Raw genomic sequence first — 11,189 nt, 5'->3', positions numbered from 1 at the left:
TGTCTTCTAACTCCTTTCGTCATCTCATCTCTTTTCGCAACGCTCGTTCTGCTTCTCGTTGTCGTTCAGCCTCGTATTTGAGCTGTTGTAATTGATCCTCCTGGCCATGAACGAGATCTAGGATCTCAGTCATATGGGGTTGATCTTCAACCTCGAGATAGTGGACCTCGGACTGAATCCTCCTTGGCTGAGGATTTTCTGAGGTACCTTCCCCATGAGGGCCATAGTGTAGTGGTAGAGACAGAAGCAAGAGGGCTTGGCCTTCTAGTTGATCTTTGAGCTCGTGGTCTGCCATTGGTCAAAGGGTGAATTCCAGGTCTCCGGCAACGGTGCCAATGTTTCGATGGTTATCTGAAATGTTAATTTGGGCTTGAATGTAAGGTCCAGATCCCTTTGGGTGGCAGCGTCCGACTTGTGATGCCGAGGTGCCGCCTGTTTGAGTTCCTCATGAGGAGGTGGAGGGTGGTACCTGTAATAGACTCTGATGCTTAAGTTAGCAAGAGCTTTAAGCATGTTTTTTTTTGTAGATTAGAACGTGTCTTATACCTAGGGAGTGCCAATGTATTTATAGTAGAGTAGATAACCACTTTTGATGGAGTAGATCTATCTTTTTTGATAGATAAACGTCCCCTTTATCTTGGGAGTTTGTTAGGATCTACCTTCTAGATGAGGTAGAATTAGTTAGAGAGACTTAAGGAGGCAATTACTTGTTAGGTCAAGTAGAGTTGGATCTGTATGTCATTGTCCGACCTTTTTAAAGAGGTCGGACTTGTCCATGAACGAGATCTAGGATCTCGGTCGTATGGGGTTGATCTTCAACCTTGGGATAGTGGACCTCGGACTGAATCCTCCTTGGCTGAGGATTTTCTGAGGTTCCTTCCCCATGAGGGCCATAGTGTGGTGGTAGAGACGAAAACAAGAGGGCTTGGCCTTCTGGTTGATCTTTGAGCTCGTGATCTGCCATTGGTCAAAGGGTGAATTCCAGGTCCCTGGCAACAGCGCCAATGTTTCGAGGATTATTTGAAACGTTGATTTGGGCTTGAATGTAAGGTCTAGATCCCTTTGGGTGGCAGCGTCCGACTTGTGATGCCGAGGTGCCACCTGTCTGAGTTCCTCATGAAGAGGTGGAAGGTGATACCTGCAATAGACTCCGATGCTTAAGTTAGCAAGAGTTTTAAGCAGGTTTTTTTTGTAGATTAGAACGTGTCTTATACCTAGGGAGTGCTAGTGTATTTATAGTAGAGTAGATAACCACTTTTGAGGGAGTAGATCTATCTTTTTTGATAGATAAACGTCCCTTTTATCTTGAGAGTTTGTTAGGATCTACCTTCTAGATGAGGTAGAATTAGTTGGAGAGACTTAAGGAAGCAATTACTCGTTAAGTCAAGTAGAGTTGGATCTGTATGTCATTGTCCGACCTTTTTAAAGAGGTCGGACTTGTCCTGTAAGACCACTTTATTAGTGGGCCTTTTTGTCTTCTTAGGCCTGACTTTTAATTATTGGATCAGGATATGAATAATTTTTTTAATCCATTTTTTTTTATTTAAACAACACATAAATAGTTTTACTATTTTTTTTCTTGTTATTTTTTTCTTGTTATTTTTTTAAATTTTTTTCTATATCTAAACAAAATATAAATGTGTAGTAAATTAGTCCTTAATTTATTTGATTAGGAATTCGGTGACAAATCAAGAAAGAAAAAAAAGAGAGGTATTTGTAGTTTTATAAATTTTTCAATTTTAATTTTGCTATTGATTTTTGTAAGAGAGAGCCTGCTAATATTTGGAGTAATGACGTATTGACATGTAGTAAGAAACCAATTTCAAAATTTGTTTCAAAATTTGAAGATGTGTTAAAAACTTAAAATTTATTCATTAAAACAAAAAAAAAAGAAAGTTTAAGAGACTGAGAGGACATGACCAATCCTCTAATTACCATCATTTAAAATACAATTATTATAATTAAAAACTTATTTAATTAGCACATTAAATATAACTCTTAAAAACTTATCTCTGAATCAAAGGAGGGAAAAAAAAAATCACTAAACCCTCACTCGCTTCCAAACCCGAATATGTAAAACCCAATCTGATATAAATAATGGCTCAAACAAATAATAATAGTAAAAGGATATCTTTTTTATAGAAAAAAAAAAGGAAAGAAGAAAGAGAAAGATTTTTGGCATCAATGGCTGCTTTGAATTCCAGTGTCACAGAGGAGGATCTGAACGGTTTTAGGTTCTCAATCGATCAAATTCAAACCCAAGTTGTCAAGGTGAACCATCCTATACTACTAAATACTAATCATAATAACTCACACACAATTCTTTATTTAATTATCTATGTTTGTGGATTATCATTTTTCAACCATAAGTGATATATAATTCATGCGTCCATGATGCTTTAATTTTTTATTTAATTACAATTCATGTTCAACATAGCATTCAATTTCTTTTTTTTTTTAAATATAGGATCCAACATTACTCACTCACATCACATGTACCAGCTGATGAATATTTTAAATATCCCTATTGATTTTTTCTTGATACTAGATAATGCTGCTGATTCTTGTTTTTCTGCCTTGTTCTTCACTTCTTGTCTCGGCAAAGTTTTACCCTGTCTTGTTGTCTTTAACTCTTTGTTATCACGTGCGAGTCCAAGAAGAAAATGTTCTTCATGTTTGTGCATGCAATGTGGGTCAGTGTATGTGGATCAAAATGGACTCCTCATATGTGGATGTAACTTATTTGGTTTGAGTTTGTGTTTAATTTTGATATATTGTTTTCAATCAATCTTTTTCATTTAGATTGCTATTCAAATAGTGAGTGTGAAATGTAATTACTTTCTTAACGTAATAATATATAATTAGATACTTGTATAACCATTTTACACTGATAACAACAGTGCATAAAGATTAAATTCTTAAAGTTTATTTCTTTGGGGTAAAGTTTATTCAAATAGTGAGTATAAATTCACAGCACATTCTCAATAGTATGCTCCTCTCATGAAAATATGGCAATTTAGTCCCCTTTAGAAGTTCTCTGATCTATATTTTCATGAAGTCTCTGACATCTAAATGTTTTCATAATCCCTATGATTGAAAACAATATAAAGAAAAGTTCTCTATGCTTCTAAACACATTGCATTAGTTAGGATATTGGTATATTGTTTTCATGATTCACTTTGAAATATTCTCTTTGTTATAAAGCTAGAAGGTAGAAGCTAATTTTAGTTGGGTTATAAGGATCTAGCTCAATGTTAAGTGTGAAATTGCTGTTATGCATGCATAGGCTTGTTAATATTTAAACTTTTTTATTTGAAAATGAGTTAACAAAAAAGTGTTTCGTTGTGTATTGTGCTCAATGTAGCTAGAGAAACAAGTAAATGAAGTTGAACAGTTCTACCAATCCAACGATTTTAAAGTTAATAATTCCAAAAACAAGGGTGAAAATAAGCATCTTATTGGAACTAAGAAGTCACTGCAAGGTGATTCACACAATGAAGCTGATGCTGATGCTGCAAAAGGAAGGGAAGAACTCATGCGCCAGTTTTCCGTTATATTGAGTCAGGTAATTGCTAATACTCTACAACTACGTCTAAGGTTTCATGTCTATTGTTGGATTAAGATGAAATCATGGAATTCCAATGTATGTTATCAGTATCTTGCTTGAATATGAATTTTGTTTTTGTTAAATTAATGAACTGAATTCAAACAAATGATTATCCATTAAGTGACAATTTTGTTCTGCTTTCACTGGTAGAAAGCATTTTATTGAGGTGAATTCATTTGATGGAAAATAGTATTTCCTTACATGCTAAGTTTCATTTTCATCAAGAAAAATTGATCAGTTTTCTTTCTGGTTGTTCAAATAAATATGACAGCTTGTGTTGATTTTAGAGTTCTGCCAAGTTTTTAATTGTGATGCATTCATTGCTTCACAGATTACTCAGCATGAATGGGCTTGGCCTTTTATGGATCCAGTAGATGTTGAAGGTCTGGGACTGTATGACTATTATGAGGTAATGTTTTTCTCTCTTTACTTTTTCTGTTTGTTTGTTTGTTTTTTTTTTTTTTTTTTGGTTGATACCACTTTAAGGGAGTAGACTTTATATCTTCTAGTTAAATGACATTTGAGATCCTTTTATTGATCCAAAACTATTAAAGGAGTTATTTTTATCTTCACTGTTTGTTTCTTGGGATAATACTACCCTTTTTTATTTTATTTTTAAATTTCCCTTCTCATAGGTTATCAATAAGCCTATGGATTTCAGCACAATAAAAAGAAAAATGGAAGCTAAGGATGGCTCTGGTTATAAGAATGTCAGGGAGATATATTCTGATGTAAGGTTGATTTTTAAGAATGCAATGAAATACAATGATAAAAAGAATGAAGTCCATGTTATGGCGAGAACCTTGCTGAACAAGTTCGAAGAGAAATGGCTGCTCCTGTTGCCTAAAGTTGACCAAGAGGTAACTTTTTTTCTCCCAAAATCTTTGCCTCTCTTTTAGATGAGTGAAAGATTACACATGATTTCAATGGCTACATATATAGAAATAACAGAGTTTTCAGTTGTCCTATGTAACTTTTTATTTTGTATGTTAGGAGAGGAGACATTTAAAGGAAGAAGCAGATGCACAGTTGGAAACACAGCTTGCACAAGAAGCAACTTATGCCAATATGACTAGGGATTTATCTGTTGAGGTTGATTGATTATTTTTATTCTAGAATCATGTTCTAAATCAGTTGTTTGATTTTACTTAGGAGTATGCTTTATGCTGCCATTTGATCTGCTTCCTGTTGTTTCAGCTGGACAAGGTTGATGTGCATTTGAAGAGTCTTAAAGCATTGGTTATTCAAAACTGCAGGTTTGTAAACTATTAACCTCGTGTTGATGCCTCTTGATGATGGTCAAATTGCAATAGATATGTGTTATATGTTGCCATTTGCTTGTTTTTCTGTCTTATCATTTACACTAAGGTTAAAATTTTCTAAAAGTCACCAGACTTTATAACTGAGATGAATACAAATGGCGGTTACATGTATAACAACCTACATCCCCTCTAAGAAGATTTGAATGATAGAGTATACCACTTGTTCTTAATATTGATGTCCCTTTGCTACTTATGCTGTTGAATTTGTCTCGCGTATGTGTCTCGGCATTGAGTTGATTTTGAACAAGCTGTTTTATGCCAATATAACATTGAAGGCTGATAGGTTTTTATATCCTTCAAAACTCATAGGTTCCTTAAATTTCATATGTTCATTGTTCAAGAAACCTTTTTCTTTTGGTATTGCTAAATGTTGCTGAAAATACTGCAGGAAACTCTCATCTCAGGAGAAAGTTCTACTTGGGACAGCTCTCCCAAGGTTGTCTCCTGAATACCTCATCAGAGCATTGCAAATAGTTCATGAAAACAATCCAAACTTCCAACCTAATGCTGAAGTTGTGGAACTTGACATTAATTCTCAGGTCTCTCCACGTTGTATCTATAGCTACTGATGTTTGCTGTCAACCATTTTTCAGTTTTGCCTTGCCTTTCCTTGAGTCGTTAAGTTGTTCCGTGAAGCATGCTCTTTCTTGTTGCTAAACCTTTTTTTTTTCCGCTAATTTTTACAGAACGACTACACACTGTGGAGGTTAAACGTTTTTGTCAAGCATGCATTGAAAGTTCAGGGAAGAACTGCTGAGGGCACAGGTGTTGACCATAGTAATAAAACCGAGAACAAGAACTACTCCAAAAGGAGGAGAGTTTTGTGATTCTCTTGCCAAGATATCTTTTGAAAGTACTGAAAGATCTATATCTAGTGTTAGGTAATGCAGTAGGATAGGATCATTCTGTAAAATCATTTATGATATGCTCAATTAGTTAGAGCGATCAATGAGTAGTTTGTGTCTGATCATGTTTCACCATATAGACCCTTCAACAAATCTAGAGGGGTACAGTTTCCTTTGGTGTATTTGGTTGGTTGAAATAAAATGGATGGTAAAATTTTCTATGATTCTTTTTCAACGGAATGCAAAATTGATTCTTTGGAGACATCTCTCTGGTGATTGACATAACTTTTTTTACATGAAACTGTCATAAAAATCGGACGGAATCAAATAATTCTCAAGTAGAGTTTGATTCATAATAACAAATATATATCTCTGCAATTCTCCTTTCTTTTCAAAGAAGCAAGATTCCATGTTTGTTCCAAGTTAAAATAACTGCTTCAGTCTCATCTCAAGATCAAAAGCCAAAATGGGAAGTGTATAATGAGTTACTTGGCAAACCAAAACCTTAAGTTTTGATCCCAACAAACCCTGGCTTCTTCCATTCTGTACAATGAAGAATGCATTTGTAACTCTACCATATATGTCTTAATGGCTTTATCTATGCCAAGACTATACATAATACAGTACCTTGTTCTTAGTCTTCTCACACTATAGGACATTATCATAATTGCATGTAACATGTTCTACAGGGGAATATTTTTGGCAATTAGCAGTAATCATCAACACCCTTATCCACCACATGGAGCAATTTTAATCTTACTAACTAGTCTCATCTCATACAACTGCAAAGTTTTAAAGCATCAAATTTTAATACAACTGATTGTAAAGAAAAAGGGAAACAAATCAAAACCTGTGTGGAAAAAACCTTGCTTTTATTAAATTAAGAGCAAAAACAGATATAAGAAGTAAACAATAGTGGTTTTTCCTCTGCCTAAACAAGGATCCTCAAAAGAAGCACATACAGTGTCAATTTTTCAACTCAAATTCTGCATGAACAATAAAGCACAAATACAACTAACCAACCCAACCAAAACACAGTATCAATTGAGAGCACCAACCCCAGATCCACTCTTGCGAGCGAGTTTTGTCCACTCAGTATGGAAAGCTCCGGGGCGATCAACCCTCTCATAAGTATGAGCTCCGAACAAGTCTCTCTGAGCCTGAACAAGGTTAGCTGGCAGCCGTGCCCTCCGGTACGTGTCAAAGTAAGCAAGGCTAGCACACATCCCAGGAGTGCTGATTCCGGCCGAAATGGCCAACCCCACGACCCTCCTCCAAGCAGCCTGCCTCTGCACCATCTCCCTCGCAAACTCTGGGTCCACAATCAAGCTCGCCAAGTTGGGATTCCTCTGATAGGCCTTCTTGATCCTATCCAAGAACACAGCTCTTATGATACATCCACCCTTCCAAATCCTAGCCAACTCTCCCAAATTCAAGTTCCAACCTTTCTCATTACTCTTGGCCCTCAACAAGTTCATCCCCTGAGCATAGCTGCAAATCTTGGAAGCATACAATGCCTGCCTCACATCATCAATCAATCGCTTTTTGTCGACGCCAACCCTCGCGGCAGATGCGATATCATCACTCATCCCAGCCTCCTTCAAAACACTGGCAGCATTCTCCCTCTCCTCCTTCAACCCGCTCAAGTACCTGGAATCCAAGGACGCAGCAATGGTTGGCGCCGCAATAGAAAGCTCGGCAGCCTGCTGAACCGTCCACTTGCCAGTGCCCTTCATGCCGGTCTTATCAAGAATCTTATCCACCAAGAAACCATCACCACCTTCCTCATCCTTCACCTTGAAGATATCAGCGGTGATCTCAATGAGGAAACTCTCAAGCTCCCCACGGTTCCACTCCGCGAAAATATCAGCGAGCTCAGAATTGTTCAAACCACCAACATGCTTGAGAACATCGTAGGCTTCAGAGATTAACTGCATGTCTCCGTATTCAATTCCGTTGTGGACCATCTTCACGAAGTTTCCAGAACCTCCCTCGCCGATGTAGGTGACGCAGGGGCCGTCCTCGACCTGAGCGGCCACCTTGGAGAGAATATCCTGGATGTTGTTGTAGGCCTGGAGAGAGCCGCCGGGCATGAGGGAAGGACCGTTACGGGCGCCCTCCTCGCCGCCCGAGACTCCCATGCCAAGGTAGAGGAGTCCCTTCTCGGAGGCCTGGTGGATGCGGCGCTCGGTGTTCTCGTACCACTCGTTGCCGCCGTCGATGATGGTATCGCCAGGCTCCATGTGGTCGGAGAGAGCGGCGATGGTCTGGTCAACGGGGGCGCCGGCCTTGACGAGGATGATGACGGATCTGGGCCGTTGGAGTGAGAGGACGAAGTCGCGGGGGTTGTATTGACCGGTGAGAGGGAGAGAGCCCTCTTGGCGGGCCCGATCTACGGTCTCGTCGACCTTGGAGGTTGTGCGGTTGTACACGGAGATTGGGAAGCCTTTCTCCGCTATGTTCAGAGCCAGGTTTTGGCCCATCACCGCCAGGCCCGCAAGCCCGATGCGCGACAATGCTGCCGATGCTTCCATCAGTTACAGAGAAGGAGAGGGGTTGGCGAATGGGGAATGTGGTAGTAGGATGGTTTAGGTTCTGTATAAATGGGATTCTTAATTGTTAATACCAATACTAATTGTAATTAACTACTAATCAAGTAGCAGTGACTTTGGGGGTTGGGTTTCAGTTTTGTTTTGTTTGGGGGATGGGGTTAGTGATAGGGCGGGGGTTGGCGGACTTTTCGAGGGTGTGAAGGGTTAGGTAACCTCAATCCTCACCTGAAAACACATTCGCCTTAATACGTTTTGGCAACTCAGCCAACATTTTTGAAAAACAGAAACAAAATATATTTTGATTATTATATAATAAAATAATTATATTTATTCAATTCATGTAATAAATTTATTTGCATATTTATTTCAATATAAAATTTTATTTTATAATCAACGGGACAGAAACGTTAAAAAAAATCTAAATTATACAACTACTATTTTAAGAAATATAGTTTCCAATTGAATCTCAAAAGAAGTAAGAAAAATACAACATAAAAAGAAATATATAAGAATTATATTATAAATTATATTTACGTAAGATTAATTGATGTGTACAAAAATTTACTTCTCTAACTATATGATAAAGATTTCAACTCTTCAATCTGCTGTATCTGTTTTGGATGGCAAAGACAAAAGAAATCCAAAAAATGAAAATGAATTGAATCTTGTAGATACAAAATCACAACTACTTTTGACTCAATTTCCATTTTCGCATAAGCGAAATTCATATTCATCGTTAGATCTAACCTCAAAAAAATATGAAATATAAAAAGAATTAAGTTGATCAACAAAAAAGTTTGGCAATGTCTTGATAAATGGCCAAAAGAAGTATGGACGAAGGCGCATTTCAGTGAGGTTCCGAAAGTGGATAACATATGCAACAATGCATGTGAGTCATTCAATGCAAAGATCAAACACGAAAGGAGTAAGCCTATCCTGACCCTGGCTGAGGAAGTTAGGAGAATCATCATGAAGAGTATGGTTGATAACAGAAAGAAGTTGCAGAACTACCAAGGAATTCTCCCTCCTGTTCAGCAAAGTAGATTGGAAGCTATGACAGGGTTGTCCCGCCATTGGACTCCTCAGTGGTCTGGTGATGAAAAAGAAGAGTTGTACGAAGTGCATGGCTGGCCGACAAATATGGTGGTTGACCTGGGCAAGCACACATGCACCTGCAGGTTTTGGCAACTTACAGGTAACAACTTTCTTCCCTTACTTAATTAACAATGTCTTCACTCATGATAGTATGTTTACTGTATCAATTTGTTTGGCTTGAAAGGAATGCCGTGTATGCATGCAATATCGGCAATACAAGATAAGAATGACAAGAGACCTGAAGAATATTGCCATGAGTGGTTAAAGATGGAAGCCTATAAGCGTACCTACTGTTTTAATGTCAATCCGGTTAAGGGGCAAGATCTATGGGAAAAAACGGCACATCCAGCACCAGTCCCACCCCCAGTGAAGCCTAAACCTAGGAGGCCAACAAAGAAGCGAAGAAGGGACAAAGAAGAACAACCGAGTGGGTCAAAGACAAAAATGAGAAGAAAATACAACCCAATTCGGTGCATGTACTGCGGTGAGGTTGGACACAACAAAAGAGGGTGCGTAAAGAAAAATGTTGTGGATGCTGAGGAACATGCCAAGCAGATGCAGCTACAATTGGCAGTTATTACCCCTGCTCCAGAAGGTGCTGAACCCGAAGTAAATGCTGCCCCTACTGATACTGATATTGGTACAGAAGCTGAGGCACCTATGCCTTCACTTCCATTACCCACTCAAACTGACTCAGAGAGTGACAGCAGTGACTCGGAATGCATTCCACCAACCCAGGAGCCCCTAAAGGTAGTATCATCTATTATCACTCCTAAAAAAATTTGAATGTAGCCTAATCATGTCAGAAACTCATTTGATACTGGATCATACAGGATCAATTGATTGGTAGGCCACCTAAGTTGCAAGTGATCAAAAGAAAAGCAAGGTTAACGTCCTCCCCTAAGCATGTTACAACTGGATCTGTGGCTGTTTCTGCTGAGACCATTAAGGGGACAAGTTCTGGAACTGCTAAGCGGCTAGAAAAATTCATGACCTTTGTGCCTACTCCAGGCTTCAAGGCTCCAAGGAAGACTGATGACAAAGTTTGATTTGTTAGGAATGTATAGTTGTTGACTCATTTTGTGTATGAAACAACATTCTATTTGTTGCTTTTGTGTGTGGTAATTTAGTCTATGGACAATGTATTTGTCAGTTAAGAACCTTATGACTTTGTTCTGCTATTTCTCTATTAAGACAATGTGACAATTAGCCATCAATCACAACTTACTATTAAGATTAAGATTACTTACTATCTTCGTTTTGTTTATGCCTCAACATAATTCATGCAAACACAGAATTAATTGCCAAATTTTATAAAATTATCCACATTTGACAGAAAATTGCTTCCAACTTCAAATAACTACTCCCATTCAAATCAACCATTTCAATACATCATTACATGTTCATAGAGGATAACTGGGTTCATTTAGAAGTACATAAGAAATAACAAAGTATCACAACTACTACAAACAGCAAAATCATTAGCAGTTTCAAAGCTCTAACTTCAGCTTCCAAAGTGCCCAACTTCCATGCCACCTTCACCCTCCATTCATCATACTCACCTTCAACCTCCATATCAGCTCCTGCATCTTTTTTTGTACCACACACACCCACTGCTTCAAATTCATCATCATCAACCCACTTAAAATAATTGCAGTGACTGCCCTTTTGCAATTTCATATGGGAGTAAACAAAAAAATCAGAGAACACCCAACAACATATAAGAACATGAGAAAGCTTTAACTTCCTTTACCATCACTCACCCGGT

General features: G+C 38.0%; 2 protein-coding genes across 2 annotated transcripts; one reads left to right on the top strand and one right to left on the bottom strand.

The window, feature by feature from the left end:
* The first annotated feature begins 2,184 nt into the window (after positions 1-2,184).
* LOC130974768 (transcription factor GTE1-like) lies at positions 2,185-5,927 on the top strand. The gene is made up of 8 exons (XM_057899622.1): positions 2,185-2,271; positions 3,365-3,565; positions 3,939-4,016; positions 4,243-4,467; positions 4,601-4,699; positions 4,805-4,863; positions 5,318-5,468; positions 5,616-5,927. Exons 1-8 carry the CDS (start codon positions 2,185-2,187, stop codon positions 5,754-5,756), a joined length of 1,041 nt encoding a protein of 346 aa, XP_057755605.1. The 3' UTR covers positions 5,757-5,927.
* A 702-nt stretch (positions 5,928-6,629) lies between these two features.
* Positions 6,630-8,543, bottom strand: LOC130974000 (6-phosphogluconate dehydrogenase, decarboxylating 3, chloroplastic). The gene has a single exon (XM_057898702.1). The coding sequence runs from the start codon at positions 8,306-8,308 to the stop codon at positions 6,815-6,817; it is 1,494 nt and encodes a 497-aa protein (XP_057754685.1). The 5' UTR covers positions 8,309-8,543; the 3' UTR covers positions 6,630-6,814.
* Between the last annotated feature and the right edge of the window lie 2,646 nt (positions 8,544-11,189).

This window comes from Arachis stenosperma, chromosome 4, assembly GCF_014773155.1.
Source record: "Arachis stenosperma cultivar V10309 chromosome 4, arast.V10309.gnm1.PFL2, whole genome shotgun sequence".
In the NCBI taxonomy this organism is placed as follows: domain Eukaryota; kingdom Viridiplantae; phylum Streptophyta; class Magnoliopsida; order Fabales; family Fabaceae; genus Arachis; species Arachis stenosperma.
The sequence above is the reverse complement of the archived record's forward strand: the minus strand, read 5'-3'. Positions and strand labels throughout refer to the sequence as shown.

Coding starts and splice junctions, on each gene's coding strand:
- LOC130974768 (XM_057899622.1), top strand. CDS start 2,185: ATGGCTGCTTTGAATTCCAGTGTCACAGAGGAGGATCTGAACGGTTTT. Junction 4,864..5,317: donor TTGGTTATTCAAAACTGCAG/GTTTGTAAACTA, acceptor AAAATACTGCAG/GAAACTCTCATCTCAGGAGA. Junction 5,469..5,615: donor AACTTGACATTAATTCTCAG/GTCTCTCCACGT, acceptor TAATTTTTACAG/AACGACTACACACTGTGGAG.
- LOC130974000 (XM_057898702.1), bottom strand. CDS start 8,308: ATGGAAGCATCGGCAGCATTGTCGCGCATCGGGCTTGCGGGCCTGGCG.